The sequence below is a fragment of the Platalea leucorodia genome (genome assembly GCF_965183815.1).
Source record: "Platalea leucorodia genome assembly, chromosome: 7".
NCBI lineage: Eukaryota > Metazoa > Chordata > Aves > Pelecaniformes > Threskiornithidae > Platalea > Platalea leucorodia.
The window spans coordinates 7,103,931-7,120,552 of record NC_138829.1 but is presented as its reverse complement, the minus strand read 5'-3'; the positions used below and the strand labels follow the sequence as shown (position 1 = coordinate 7,120,552).

Genomic DNA, 16,622 nt, shown 5'->3' with positions numbered 1-16,622 from the left:
ATAGGTATAAATATTGCAAGGATTATCTATTATGGAATGTGTTTATGTAAAAAACTGAGAACAGAAAAAAAAAAACTTAGACAAGTTTCTTTTTAGAGTCAACACATCAATAACACATATTAGTGCAAATAATAGCAACACATTTGGGAATGACTGATTACTTCTACCATGAAGTTCACATGATATTTTAGGAGTAACACTGATTTATTGCAAGTAACGGCACAAAGATGCTTCTCCACACTTGCTGCTTCTTCCATTATTATTTATTGTAGCTATGAATCTGGACCACAAACACATCAAAATTAGTAAAAGGAGAGTCTTAGGTGGCATGGTAAGTAGAAAACTTTCTACGTTTTTTTAAAATCTGAATTGTCTCTCCTTACTCAAGATGACCATCAGTACTAAGCCCTATTCAGTCTTAAAATTTGCACTACTTCTTAACAGTATGAAGATATATTCTGGGGTGAGAGAATAAAAGTACAACCAGAAAAAAAATGCACATTAGTAGGCGTCAAGTCTCATTACTTGTTGGACTGCATTGAGTACTGAAGTGCATAAAAATACATACTACGCATTTTCACCAAGTTTCTATTTTAATGGATTTTAACTTTAAATTGACATTACAGATTAGCAAGATCATTCTAAAAGTACTCTGTAAATTTTCTAGTTCTTTCAGCTGAAGATTAGGCTTTTAAAGTTAAGCACTGCCATTCTTAAAGTATCCTAGGATAACAGCAAGCTTATTCACTGTAGTGTTGAACATTTCAGATGCTGTCGCAGTCCTACCTTACTAGCCAATACTGCATTATCCATTTACACCAGGAAACAATTTAATTGCACAAGAATTAAGTTAAACTTAATCGACTCCTGTTCTTGAAATTCTGCTTTAGTTCAGCCTCTCAAATTCCCTCATGAGTAAGACCTAGAAGGCCAAATTCTGTACACAGCTGATACAAATCACTGCTGGGTTGAATAGTGTTTACTACATATTCATTAATTTAAATATCTTTGTGCAACAGTAGACAAGATTGAGGACAAGTCTAAAAAAGAAGCAAAGACCCTTGAGGTGAAGTACAATGAATTTCCTCAAGTTGTTCAGACATTATCCCATTAAATTAGTATTAAAGTGCTTTATAACTACATACAGAATCCTTCTGCCTCTATGCAAGTATCACACTTCACTCTTTCCTGAAATTTTGTAATTGTATAAATGAAGTACCGGCAGCCAAATTCATTGTATGTACCATAATCACATGCAGTTCCAGTGTTTTAAGTTCTTCATTTACAAAATCAAGTGTCCGTACAAAAATGTCAGCTTTCCTCATCATAATATTCCTGGGGTACAATGAGGCCAGCTGAAGATGCAGCCTTAATTTGAACGTATTTTCATATTCTAGGTCATGGGTTTGTCTGAACTCAGACAAAATATCTAAGATACGAAGGTAATACTTGCCCAAATTAGGAGAGTTAGCATGCTGTAAATTCACACATGAATTTACTTGCTCTTCACCAATTCTGTGAGTGGGCATACATAGTAAGCTCTTCAAATGCCTGGTGCAAAACTGCTCACTGCTTTGAAATGGAGAAAGCCATCTGACACTTAACTCAAGCAGTGTTACCATGCACTTGGATATTCCTGCTCCGCTGTCAAAAAGATTCACACTACTGCTTACTGTGCACCAACTTCTCTTATTAGGCAAGTGTTAGATTAAAACACAGAAACGTCTGTCTGGACGTTTGTTCAGGGGCAGAACAGATGTAGTTTGCCAAGACCTTGCAAATGAGGCCTTTGAAAACGGTGATACTTTCTGAAGGAGCACCTACACAGGTAGTAAGCGCTTTAAAACTGCACACTGATTTGTCTGAACCCAGAATTCCCACGTAGACAAGTTCTCTGAAATTTCTGAAGCTGCACTGTGTTATCTTCATGTGACTTAAGGAGGAAAAAAAGTGCACAATATATTCCTCTAACTTACTAATCACTGATACCATAGCTGTGAAGAACTCTGCATATCGTGCCCTGTGTGCTATTAAGGTTTCTTGGAGTACACACACATAACTAGACTTGTAACATATAGGTCTAGAGGAGTCCACTTCAAAAATAGACTTAACCTATGCAAATAATGCATACAGCGTGTCTTATGTTTCAGAAACAAACTCCAAGCTGTGGTCATTTTTAAATACCAAAAGGCACTATAAATCCAGTTTTAATGAAAAATCTTTTAAATCCAATTGATGTCAAATATAATTTTTAGTTAGGTGACTCAAAATGCCTAAGACTTGCGGTTTCAGTTTAAAGTTTAAAAACTCCCAAAATACAAACTTAAAGCAAAATTTTGAAGTTATTATCCGAGTAAGATGAGCTCCCAGCTTTTGTTCATTATGAATGCTTAAAGATTAGCCCTAATAAATTTCTGACGTACTTTCAAATAAGTAAACATGTTAGCAGGTGCCTTAAAGAAGATAGTAATTAAGCTGTAACCCTACCATAATTGGATAATAAAATATTATGGCTAATTTTTACATAACAATACAGAAAAATGGCACTCAAATTACCATCTTCACAGACACTTTGCAAGATATTCTGATTGTTTCATTTAGCTTCACATAACAGGAACCAGGATTTACTGGTCGGAAGTTTGTGCTTTCAACGGACTCATGAAGAACACTGAGCACAAATGAATTATTTCTCTGCCATCCTGAATAATTTTCAGGGCTATAGGCTACTGCACTTCCATAGCAGGATTTTTTCAGGACATACAACAGGACTATACGAGTGCCTTTCTCAGAGATGTACACTAGATGGCCAATGGCACTTGAAGGTCTATTAAAAAGCCTGTACGTGTTAAAAGTTTAGTTGTTTGGAAGGGGAAGGGGGCCGGGGGTCTGTTTAGAAACAAAGTTACTTATTTTTTTTTAAATGATCCACCTTCTACTCTGCTTTCCAGGTACTTGTCCAACTCTGCCTCTCTTTTCACCGCCTCTGGCGATACCTTTGGTGCGTTCGGAAAACAGATCAATATCACACTCATGTTGTCTCGACTTCCCTGGTGGAAAAGAAAAAATGGTTTGAGAATGTATACACACCAGGCTAAATATACATCAAAGCATTTTACACATGGAAACTAAAAAATCATGTGGTATTAGAATACAACTTTTACTACTATGGATTAACATTATCATTAGCCTGAATTTCTCCCCACCCCCTCAGAGAATTCCAGAAGTCTGCCCCTTCCTTCAGTACAACTTTTAAGTCACTTTGTTCTTTCCTGTTTTATGGTCTGCAGACTACAGAATCAACTACAGACAGCCCATTGTCTTTTAAAAACTGTAATTACATATCACTCATTAGTAATGTCAAAGTTATTTTCCATCTTATTTTAAGTACTACCCAATCACTTTGGGAAAAGGGCTGAATATTAGATGGGTAAAGAAAACTATTACTGCTTAAAAGCACTAGGTAGAGAGGTGCTGAATTCAGACAGTGCTTCCACATAAAATCACAGCTATTAGTTCCGCCTCCTCCCTGCCCCCCTTTTCTTTTTAAAACAAGAAAAGTTGCAAGTGATAGAATCTGTTAAAAGACCAGCTGGAAGGGGCCCAGGCCTTTACAAAATCATTCTTTGAAATGGAAACATTTAAAACTCCAACTAAACAGAACACTAATACTTGAATACGTTAAAATACAAACACATTCTGATTATGAAAAGTAACTGTTTAGTTTACTTTCAATAACCCTGTGCTCCGGTCTACAAACATGCATCCGTATGCTTAACTTTTAACACCAGTTAAATCCACTGAAGTCAGCTAGACCAAGAACAAGCCAGTGTTTAAAACAAGAGTATATGGGCGTATGGGGAGGTGCTGACAGTTTGCTACTGCAAAGCTTACAGAATCCACAAGCCACCATTCCTCCCCTGGTATTTGTTTTCAGGATAACCAGACAAAATTTTTAAACAAAAATACATGCATTATCAATCTGCAAAACTGTTGGAAAGCAATTACATTTTTCCAAAATGGAAACAATGACCTTGTTAGCCATGTGGCAAGAGCAGAGATGCTGTCTTGTCCCTTAATACCAAAAATGTTGGCTTTTTTACATTATGACTTATAGCTTGCCTTTGGAAAATAAAGTGTCACGCTATGAAATTCAATACTTCAAATCTCTTCTGTAACTGCACCATCCTGCAACTTACTGATACAAAGTAGAAGTTATTGCAGACAAGATTACACAGATTTGTTAAACAAAGCAGTCCCATCTTCTTCTACTTGAGCTAGTTTAAGACCTGTACCACACAACACTGAATAAGAAATACAGTAATTAAACCAGAATAAAAACTAACTTAGGAAGTCAGATCTTCATATAAGCAAGAAGAAATTTTAAACTGCAAAATATGAAGCCAATGTTCATTCATTCTGCATTTATCTTGGTGTAATCACGACAGTAATGTTACTACTATATGCTCAAGAAAGGAGGGGAAGATTAGGAAGGGAAAGAATATTCACTAGCCTGAATAAGTCTTAAGAGTGAAGGTTTTGTAAAGTACGTTGTGAAACAGAAAGGGGCAGTTGTTATCCTTGGCCCATAAATTGCCATCAGCTTCTAGTTTCCCAGTGATCACAACGTATCTGTACATGATTTTAAACTCTTCATTAACCGAAACCACCCAGAAGGCCACACTGTTTCTGTTGTGTGTTCATTCTCCCTCTATCACCATTTTTGCAGGAATCACAGTAATTACTGTCAAAGTCACATTAACATAAACCATTGGCTACTTATAGACTGGAATCAAAACTTATTCTTAACTTGTTCATAAACATCTTATCGTGAAAACACAGTAAACTTCTTCTCTCAAGTCTGGCTACCTTGTACAAGCAGGTGTCAACTATCTCATTGCAAACTTTCTCAAGGTCATCAGTGACTTCAAGTCTGGATCTTACAAAGTCACACAGCTCTTCATTTCCCATAACATCCCAGATCCCGTCGCAAGCCAGTATGATGAACTGATCATCTTCTTCTGATCTCTCAATTTCATAAACTTCAGGCTCGGGTGAGACTAGCTGTTCTGTAGGACCTTTCCCATGGACACATTTGTAATCAAAGTCCCCAAGTGCCCTTGAAACAGCAAGAGAGCCATTCACACGCTGAATCATTACAGAGCCACCTGCGTTCTGTATACGTTCCTTCTCCAGTGGATTACTCGGTTTGTGATCCTGTGTGAAGAAGTGGACCTTCCTGTTTCTACAAAGTAAACCTCTCGAGTCTCCACAGTTGATGAAGTATGTATGTTGGGGAGAAATCATGACACCCACAGCTGTTGACCCACTTCTGTCTGCGCCATGTTTCTTCTCGGAGATGACTCTCATGTGTTCATCAATTTGCAGAAAACCTGTTCTGATGCCGCTCTTTACACTTTCCACAGATGGTGGCCCATCTGGCCCTTTAAAATCCTGGTTGCTCGTGATGTGATCTAATAAATGCTCACAGCAGTACTTGGCAACCTGTGATCCAGCGTGCCCATCATATACAGCAAAAAATGACCATCCGTCAAGTCCGTTTGGCAAACCAATCACAGCCGTATGTGCATCCTCCATTTCAACTCGCCAGCCTTGCATACTACTCAGACCATAACGAAGCCCATTCCCTTGCCCCTGGGCATTATGCTTCTCCATCTTTGGCTTGTCTAAAAATGCTCCCATGATGACTTTCCTTCAGTTCTAAAAAGAAAAAAAGGATTATTAAAATATTTCTTAAACGTCTCTTGTTTAAACATCCTATTGGAAACTATTAAATAATAGCCCAAATAATGTTAAGATGACAAAAATACACAGACAGAAAGCTGACTTTTTCTGTGTCTCTCTCAAGTCAAATTTGCATTGCTTTAATTTAAACAAGGACACTGCTACTAGCTGAACTGCACTTTTCATATTTTTGTAAGTATTTTCAGCTGTTTTACTTGAACAACTTATACTCCACTATCATTCATGGTTCTGACAAAAGCCTCTAGTATAACTATGTATGAAATTAGTTTGAAAGAGGATCTGTTAACTGACACACATCTGAATAGCTATGTTCCCTGCGATTACTGAGCCAATGAAAGAGTTCAATGTTTCCAGGACAGTAGCATTCCCTAGATCCCTACCTCCTGGCCACAAAGTCCTGCTCACACTCTGCTTTTCCGATGGTGATGGGGAAATGAAAGCAAACTGATTAGGTTTTCTTTTGGGTGAGGAGGTTCAGGGCTTTTTGTTTGGTTAGGTTTGTGGGGGTTTTGTTGTTGTTGTTGTTTTTTTTTTTAAAAAAAAACCAACAGATAAAGTGATCTGAATGATCAAGATGATGCCAGAGTCTGCATAAAGGAAGAGGCAACACTGGATAACTAGGAGCAGGACTCGGAAGGAACAGAGCAGCTGTCCCTTTAGGCAGCAGCAAGCCATTAGTTTGGCTCAGCCATCTTGCGAAAGCTCTTCCTTAGCTTTTCAGTTAAATTACGCAGCAAGCTTCTCAGATGTCTGTGCTGCAGATTTGCTTAAAACCTTAATGTATTCATGCTTCACTGAAAGACAACTGTCCCTGACAAGTCTAAGGAAATCTGTTTGGAAATAAAATCACAAGTATTGTAAATTCACGCTTCCTTATTCAAGCCAGACCAATATACTGCACACCCTATCCTCCTCTACCTCCTGTCACTGGGATGTGATGCAGCAAACATCCATGCTTAAGAGAATTAGAATTATATTTGCAGGCAGCGTAAACTGACTGGTTTATCTTCATGGTTTTCACACCCTAACCATCCAACCCACCCTTCTAATCCACATCAGTTTATTTGTGCATTCATTATTAAAAAAATCATACAAAATAGGTCACACATTTTACATACTTGCAAATTCTGCCCTGGGAAGCATCAAAGAGCGTGTGAATCACTGTTATACAATACAAGGTAATGGAACAAGACTACGAGCTTTTCTGTTTGAAGACAGTGGACAAAAATTAACTGTGAGAAGAGTCTGCGAAACAGATCTTACCTGATGCCCCAACTAAGCAGCTGCACTAGCAGAAAAGTTAGTACCCTAGGGATTTTAGAAGGTTAACTTGTAGATGGAATACATCTGATCAGTTTTCTAAGTGATAACCACTTTTTGATAACATGCTTTTATTGCAATACAGCTCCAGCTACAAGTGACACTATATATCCGAGAAAGCTTTTCACATTGTCTCTTCCAGCCACTATCAACCTTTCTAAAACATCTGTATGTGTTAGAATAAACAGTCAAGAAACGTTTATATTTGTTCTCACCACAACAGTGAGTCAAATGTGAGGCACAGGGACTGGATATACACTCTTCAGCTCCCATGCTTTGTTAACAAAAACCACACATACTTCAGCTGTACAGAGAGAGATGTCAGCAGCAGCACACCTCTGCTTCCTCTCACCCCAACCCTGCTCTTAAGTTCTGTCTCTTCTCGAGGAAACACAAAATATTGATGCCCACACAAACTGTAACTAGCCAACAAAATATAATATACACTGGTCTTGTATCCTAAGCACATGCATGAGGTTCACATTACTGCAGTTGCTAGTTAAAAAATAGGACTTATACTTTTTTGTCTTCACATGCAACTCTAGTGAAGTCAGAGTGATCGAAATAATTACAGAATGCTGCCATAAATCAAATGGGGAACTATTTTGCAGAATAATAGACTTTTTATTCATTCCATGATAGCAGCAGAGTTTAAACTAACGCCTAACACTTTCTTATTGTTGAAGAGATCATAAAACAGAATGCAGATATTCAATTATTTCACCTTAATTTAGAGCTGAAAAAAAGCAGAAACTGCTCTGGAAAATGCCACATTTTTGTGAAGTATTTTACATTATTATTGTGTTTAAAACAAAACAGAAAAGCATTGAGAACAGAATACAGTTAAACTGACCACAAGCACTGTCAAATCTGGACAAAAAAAGGCAGTTTTCCTTCTAATCTCTCACATTACTAAGTACACAATATTCAGAGTTGTGCTTTGTAAGCTGTTTGTCCCTCTCAGTAGTTTGTCGCGTAAACCACAATTAAAAATACATACAGACAGGTCGTATGCAGTTCTAGCAACTCATACAGAACTGCTAGCGCACTTCAAAAATTAACAAATCCACTCTCCATTTAAAATCAAGTTGCCTTATCCCTCCCCAGAAGGTGAACTGAAAGCTGTTGCTATTCTAAATTAAGCCTTGTAGGTGAGATGTTGACACAATTCAAGGGTGCGAGCTACCCACCACAGATGCGAATACAACCAGACAGAAGGATAACCACAATGTGGTCACATAACTTCTACTTAGGAAATTATTCACAGCCCATAGCATAAAGTAGTCACCTTCTGAAAACAGCAATAACAGACTGCAGTTGCCTTCCTTGCAACACTCGAGCTAACCATACTTCCACCAGAATGTCAGTCCAAACCTGCAGAAGAGTAGCCCAGGTTTTCAAAATCCTCACTGTATCTGAAGGGAAGGCATAGTTTACTTGTGGATAGGATGAATATGCCAAGCCTTTAGTTCTTGCAGAATTTCAATTCTTGTTCAGAAAAATTTAAGTTTAATATGACCAATCTGTGAATTCTTATGAATCAGAGGCTACTTGCTACTTCTCCCCCCACACCCTTATGAGTGGCTAAAACCTGAAGAATTTAAAGAGTCTTAGTTAAAAAAAAAATTTTAGTTTTAAAAGGGACACATGCACACATACAAGACGTAAGAAAGGGGCGGCTCCTTCCTACTAAAAAAATATCTTTTAGACCTCTTTTTGAGTCCATATCGAGGGAAACCTCTTTCACACAGCAGTGTCTATCTAAATCACTAGTACATTCTTCCTTCTTTCATGCGGTAGTTTGTGTACTACACTGATTAAGTTGCATGACACCTTTAGTTAAACAAATAACTCTGTATGCAAATCAGATTAACCTATAGCAGTGCAAGCACCCAAGTTACAGCATGACTTTGTTATGTAGTAACACTAAAGAGAGAAGTCAGACCCAGAACAGCCTGCACGCATGACGTGCGATACAGCAACGGATTCTGAACGTGGTTTAACTTAGCCCTCTATTTCTTTAGTCATCTTCTTAAACAGGAGTCCTCACCTTAGGAACCTTATTCTCCAAGTAATTTTACTACCCCTCCCCTTGCCCTTTTTAACCCAGCCACACATTTCTGCAATCCTGTTAGAAAACTGCAGTCCCATAGCGGAAGACAGAACCAGTCCTCTGCTCTGGAAGCCTCAACTTTCAGGATGCTTGAACGATGCACTTAGGTACTAAAGGAGACAGAAATTCTTCCTATTCCTATTAAAGCCAAAGTAAGAGAAAATGCACTTTAATCATGAAGTTTAGCGGCAAATGTATACCACCTTTTTTTTTTTTTCTTAGAGAAGGACAATTCTGAACAGCACTATAGCAGCGGTGCCCTGTAAAAAGATCAGAGGTACAACATTTTCTTCAGAAATGATAACTCTAAAACATCCCCTGGCACTGCAACTGCCGCAATAATTAGTCAAGCAAACTTCAATTTTAACCTAAGATGATTCTTGGTTCACCATCTCTTTATCAGTGACTTCCATTAGTTTCTCCTAAAAGAAAGAGCTATCTGCAGTCAAAGTCCCTGGGATTTGGCTCTGAAGAATGGAGAGGCTTCTGAACAAAATTAAAAGTGAAAAAGGACCCCTATTCATAAAAACAAATATGCAGGGGACACACCTATGCATCTACAAGTACATCTAAACCATGACTTCTGAAATGCTGATTTTGTGGAGGTCAAACTGAAAGACAGCCTCTATAGCAAGAGCACGAAAGACTCAAGTTGCAGTTTGCAGACAGAAAAGCGAGAATACCGTACAGGGCCTAGAAAAAACAACACAAGCAACAAGATCTTGGATAAAACACAAATGTGCCAAAATTCAAAAGACTGCAGCATTGGAAACAAAACTGAAATAATGAATGGAGCATGCCAAAGAGTCAGTAGCTAAACTCCTTGAAAATAGCCACAACTGGAGAACAGAGTGGCAAAGAAAAGGAGGGTAATTAGTATACTGGACCATGGATACATATACCACAGATACATCACTGGAATGCATGAAATCTCTTTGCCCCTTCATTTGTCCCTCAAATTGTGCTATCCAGACAGCCCAACTGTAACACCTTCTGATACACACAAAAATAAATGTTACTGTTTTGCTATTTGCTTATTCATTTGCTTGAAGGTTCAGGTGAAGTGAAGTCTTAAGTTGTTCACGAAGGACAGTTTTCCCAAGGAATCCTGACAAGAATTTGATCATCTTGTCCAAGAAAACCAACCACCCCCATCTGAAACTTGTACTTTAACAACATGTAATTTAATAAACCTTTTTAAACAATGTTCGAGTTGTATTCCTTCCACTAGGATAAGCTGCTTATATGAACCACACTGGAGTCACAGGCACTTGTTCAAACCAAGCTGAGAAATGTCTCCATACTCCAATTTCCTGGAACAATTTCCAAGTGACATTACGCCCTGTGTGTTGTAATGAGCACCATAAAGAAAGATTACCACCTTTACTTGAACTACAGGACACAGAGCAAGTCACCAAATTATACAGACGGCTACTAAACAGAAAAAGGGCATTTGGTCCCTTCAATCTGATCCGTGGTACTTCTCCCCCTGCCTTAAGGATGCAGTAACCAGTCAGCATGTAATTGTGCAAACGTGGAAATGTTTTCAGCAGTTAGTGCCTGTTGAATGAAAAACTGACGGTACCTACTGGATGCCCCAAATCAATTCACGTGAACAAACAACATGTCAAAGATCATCCCAGGGATTGGAAGCATGACTAAAATAAAACAGGACACGCAAATGAGGAGACATAATGACACCACAGTCATGGGCTGAATGAAGTCATGAAAAAGCTTCTTGCCAATGAAACTATTTAAAAACTATTGGAGGCTATATGATTGAGTTCTGGCACTCACAGTTCAACATCAATAAAGTACTGAAAATTACAGTTGATGTTTCTGAATGTGTACTTTCAGACACAGGAATACATGGCCAACTAGGAGACGTGAATTGTCTATGAAGAAGAAGTAACAGAAAAAAAAAACCCAAACAGAAATAGGGCTATTTTAATAAACATGGACTAACACACAATTTCCCCACCAGAATACTTGCTTCTTGGAGATGAAACTCTAGTCTGTGTTACACTTCAGTAAGACAACTGCAAATAGAAGAACATAAGAAGAAACTACCCATGGGGTAAAAAAAGTTCGTAATAACATTAACAATTTGTTGTTTCAGAACAGATGTAGGAGCTATGGCATGTGGCAGACAAAGAGAACAGGAAAAGGTAGACAGCTGGAAACAGTAGTTCAAAGAAAGTAAAGAGAAATAGCAAAGCTCTCAGAAACAGGCCTTCAGACAGGCAAGAATGGATTGCAAGTGAGACAGGGAAAAAAAAAAACCCAAAGGTAAGCAAGTTAATGACTCTGTGTGTACAAAGGAAAGTATGAATTGTTTCAACCTCTCCCCACTTACCCTCCCTCTCTCCCTGTGATTAATAAGCAACAGTGATTACAATTACAACTTCATACCACAGCAGAAACCACTAAATCACTGCACCTCCGATACAGACGCCTATGAGCTCTGGCCTCTTGAGAGCTGGTCCACAGGCACTGCCATTTCACGGAGCTAGGCTGTTTTGTGAGTTGTTTTGTTTTCTAAACATAACTTCTGCTTAAAATCCCTTCTCCTTGCTAAGAGCTGACAGCCTTTCTGAATGCCCACCCATACTGAGCAGCAAGTGTTTTATCCTGCTTGTTTTCCTATGTCAATTTATTTTTTGTGTGTGTGTATGGCGGGGTAGGCAGGATTTAGGAGAGGACTGCTAAAGCCTCCAAAAGTCTTCTGGAACACAGAAGGTAACCATTTCTAAGTTAACACCCTCCCTCCAACAACATGTTTCAGCTTCTTAAAGCATCTTTTTCTGCTCCTACCTACCTTTTCTGTAGACAACTAAACCTGTTCCAAGGTTAAACTAGGAGCTGCTATTCTCGATATGAAGGTACACTGGCCGAGGTTCAAACTCTCTCCACAGGAGATGTATGTAATCTGATTTTTGAAAAAGAAAGCCCTGGACATTGAAAAAGAGAATTCATCTCTCTAACAAATTGTTCCTGCAGAAATCTGAAAGACCATTACGTAGTTTCAAGATTTCTTTATGGAGTTGTTCTCATTTTGCTCTATGGTCAGTTACTAAAGAAAATAATTTCTTTCCAGAATCACTAGGACCACCTTCTGGGAACAGAAAAATTACTACACTGATTTTGAGAGGAGATACAACTTGCATCCACAAGTACCAGTCACTGATCAGGATCATAACATGACTGGCACCCTCAGAACACAATTAAGGCAATATTTCTTGGCCCAGACAGAATTCTTGCTTCTTTCTAAATATTTCTACTACAAATTAGAGGTGGGAAAGCATAAGAAAAAAAACCCCAAACACTAGGCAGCAGTATCAAAGTATGAGCAGCCCAATCATTATGAAAAACTGTGTAGACAACCAAAATGGCATTAACAAGTACTATGAAAATCAATGAGGTAGCTCTGCATAAATTCATATGCTGCTCTCTGAACAGTATGAGAATGAAAAAGGCAAGGTCCTTGCTTGAAAGCATTAATAAACAGAAAACATGCCCATGCTGGTGTTTAGTTCAGCACCTTTCTGGTTATACTTCATTTTCCAAAGATTTCTTAGTTAAAAGTGTTGGAAGATAAACAAAAGACACCCATTTTAGACTCAGAGATTAGACAACTGCTTTGTTAATAGCACACAAACTCCTGCAGACTCCAGCCAAAATTCAAAGCCCCATTGAAGCAAGCACTGTAAAAAGGAACTGGAAGATCCAAGGAAGCTGCAGTCTATGTAGACAGAAGTCGGGAGAAAGAAAGGCCTTGCTTCATTTTATATATCAATGAGATGCAGTAAGATTCAAAATTTTTGAAAGAGCAAGGCAAACAAGTAAAAATAAGAATTCCAACGAAACTGCTCGTGTCAGAAAGAGTATACAGGGCTATGCAGCTATTCCAACAGAGCTATGCACAGCAATACGCTTTCATCAGAAAGAAGATACAGGCGAAAAGGAAACAGAAAGAGACAATACAGAAGAATGGAGTTATAGTAGGTCATAAAAGTTGAACTACAACTTCTTCCAGTATTTGTAATATCAAGAGTGCTCTGCCACTGTCACCTCCCATCATAACAGAGTATCACCCCACTCCTAGACATTGTGGGCCTAATCGACAATTCTTGAGTACAAGCCACTGAAAGCCCAAGAATTGAACAGATCTCAACATATCAAATGCTTCAAGTAGTAGCTAAAAACTCCCTGTTCTTTAAACTTCATTTTTTGATCTCTCACTTACAGCTTGAAAACTCAGCATCTTCATTCACTGCTAGTATTATCAACCAAACAAGATCTGCCATTAAAAAAAAAAAAAAAAAAGGTTGAAGATTCATAGAGGAATGTTGTCTTTAGAGGAAGAACCACACTATTCCACTGCTATTTGTGTGCCAGAAAACAAACAAACAAAAAGCATTTGCTTTTTTTATCAAGTTCAGCTAAACCTATTCAGAAAAATCAGACAGAACTGGAGTCCTAGCCCGTCCTGCCACCACCCGAAAGAGGAAAGTGAAGTTCTTGGGTAAAAGCCTCTAGACCAGAATGACTAACTAGAATGGCCAGGACTGTTCAGGTTGTTCAAAAGCCACTGGAGTGAAGTCAAGCTACTGCCAATCTGTCTTTGTCAGTGTTTTAGCTGAAGTGTTAAAATAAACTAGGAAAAAGACACTACATGGAAAAAGGTCCCAATGGGATTACTTGCGGAGACTCCAAAAACAAAGGGAGGCTTGAATAACAATAATTTAAAAAACAACAGAACACCAAGTGCATTAATTGAACCATTCCTGAAACATGGCAAAAAAATGACACTCACACACACTCTCTCTCATCTGTGGCGACGAAGTTCAGGAAACTGCTACTTTTTTACAGTTAGCATAACTTGGTATTGTCGCCTGTGGTAGCGTGTACAAATTCTTATAGAATCCCACCATCCTTCTGTCGTACTGTTTCACTGAAAGCCTCACCACAAACATCTTAAAATCTAAGTTAATACAGGGCTATATACCTTAAAGAAAGTTGAACACATGGAATCGTCATGCTATCTCCTCTTAATTCTTAGTCTTTGCGTCTCCAGTTGCTCACCAAGGTCACCGCTCATTTTTTAAAATCATTAAAGCTTTCAAACTTCAGATCTCCCTAACTTCAACAATAAGCATCAGCCATCTATTTCTCATTTGTCTTATGAGTAATTTATTTATCAATATGGAAGAATAAAACCTAAGTGAAAATAAAGTTTATACAGTTACTGCTTGGGAGTAAAATAAAAATAAACTATTTAGAGAAAACGCAACCAGTATGCGTGCGCCCAATGATTAGATGATGTTTGCATGAAGGCCCCAAAACATCCTGTTTGGCCAAGTACTCAATATTATGAAATAATTCAAAGTAAGATACATAAGCAACTTCCCAGAGCCTTCACTTTACATGAAAATATTTGTGGGGTTCTAATCTCAGCAACATTACCACTATTCTGGTGAGGACATCGGAAAAGCAGCATACAGGAGACTTAAAATCTGATGACTACAAATGGGAATAAAATAGGAAATGTTCTGAAGTGTACAGCTGTACCCTGGCTTTGCTTGCAAGGAAATGACATCAAAACTATGCCAGAAGCACATTAAGACCTGGAAGTCAAATCCTCAAAGCTTAGGAAAAGCCGGAGTTTGTTCATTTGTACACACACAGAGCTTTTATTTACAAAGTTATTTTGCCCTCACATCCCCAGCATTCCTATCTCATTAAAAGAACAAGGATAGAGGATGACTGCTGCAATAAAGTAGGGTTTTTTTCCCCCCCAAGACTACATAAAAATATAAAAAAGAAACCAAGGGAAAAACCCTATTGTTTTAGCCTTTTATGCAGACAATAACTTTCAGGACAGAGGGCTTTCCTCTGAGGGTCACCCTGATTACCAAGTTCACTTCTACCACTATCAGTGCAGAGTTGACAGATGTGCCTATGATGAACGTGGCAGAAAGGTGCTCTCCTGAGTCCAAGCTTGACTTCACTGCAGCTCTAAATATTTCGGTTACCGAAAGAGGACATTGGCAAATTCACCTGTTCTTCAAAATATAAGCAGTGCTAATGCCAGCATTTCGTAAGCTTACAGGGCCTCATTCTGCAGCTTCAGAATGGTTCTTTACAGAGAGAAGCAGCACTAGATTTTTAAGAAGGGTCTATAATTGATTAGGGGAACCAGAAAATTATTTACTGACAGAAACTGATTCTTTCTTCATGAAATGTTCCTACAATTTAATACTAACCACTTACCTGCCCACATTTTTCTGCATTCTGCACCCCTTTCCAGAGATTGGGTTTTACTTAACTTAGCAGACAGCTGGAGAATTCCTTAAACTCATCTCCAAACACAAAGAGCTTAGGCACAGTTTACACAGTTCTCACGGCTACTGCATTTTAGGGTATTTTGTAAGTAAAAAATACAAAATAATTTTATGCAGAAATAGCTATGATACATGGTCAAGAAAAGTACAGGCTACCATTCAAATTCCAGATCAAAAGTACAGTGGGCAGTTAAAATTAATTGTACGCATAGATACAGAAAATCCTTCAAGTTACAGCTGAGACCCAAACATGAAAGCACGTTTCATCCTCTAGGTCACAATCCAGCAAGGCATTTAAGCGCAAGAGCAACACCATACATCTGAGGAGTCCCACATAATTCAGTTGCACGTGGCCTATCAGTGTTAAGCACATTTAAGTGCTTTGCTGTATTTAAACTGCAGCTATCAGAACACAAGTAATGTTACACTTGAGTTTCTTGGGTTTGTAGACTATTATCTTAGAAGACTTCAGAGACCTTTTTATCTATTAAAATATTCTTACCTGAACTGAGAACTAAGATGTTAGCAAAAGAGGCTAGTGTTCTTTTTCCTCTGTGTGTAAACTGCTAGCATTTATCTACATTTCAATAGTGAAACCTAATTAGCCAGTTTTGGTTTTTTTCCTTTGTATCACTCTTAGATGCTCTTTTGCTAGTATATTGCTCTAAAGTTTACACTCTAAACAGTAGAAGTGTACTTCATTGGAACGATCTGTAGATGAAGGAAGTTTTTATTCTGTTGTTTTAGTCACATATAACCACCTTCTCAGAAGAGCTGTTAAAAAAATCTGAGCAACTGTTTCATACATTTATAAACACGCTCTGTTCTGTAGACTTCAGTAGCAAGCTGAAATATCCATTAGTTAATTTTACCAGTATGTGAAAACAAAAAATTTAAAATGAACACCCAGTAAAACAAAGGCTTGTTTGGTTTAAACACAAACAGAAATAAAATCAAAAAAAGATAAGAGACTTACAGACATCTGTAATTTAGTATGTGGCTTAACACAGAGCAGAGTTTAGCAGACAGAACAATAGAAAACTAGACCTTATAGCAGATAGAAATATAGAAAAGCAGACCTT

At 38.1% G+C, this 16,622-nt stretch overlaps 1 protein-coding gene across 3 annotated transcripts in view; it reads right to left on the bottom strand.

Moving 5' to 3' along the window:
- PPM1A (protein phosphatase, Mg2+/Mn2+ dependent 1A) overlaps positions 1 to 16,622 on the bottom strand; it is a 29,247-nt gene that overhangs the window by 8,626 nt on the left and 3,999 nt on the right. For all 3 annotated transcript variants that reach the window (XM_082316666.1, XM_082316664.1, XM_082316665.1), the window contains exons 2-3: positions 4,867 to 5,718; positions 2,930 to 3,047 (exon numbers count right to left, since the gene is read on the bottom strand). In XM_082316666.1, the coding sequence (XP_082172792.1) occupies positions 2,930 to 3,047; positions 4,867 to 5,700 (952 nt within the window). In that variant the 5' untranslated portion in view covers positions 5,701 to 5,718. The remainder of the gene's footprint in view (positions 1 to 2,929; positions 3,048 to 4,866; positions 5,719 to 16,622) is intronic.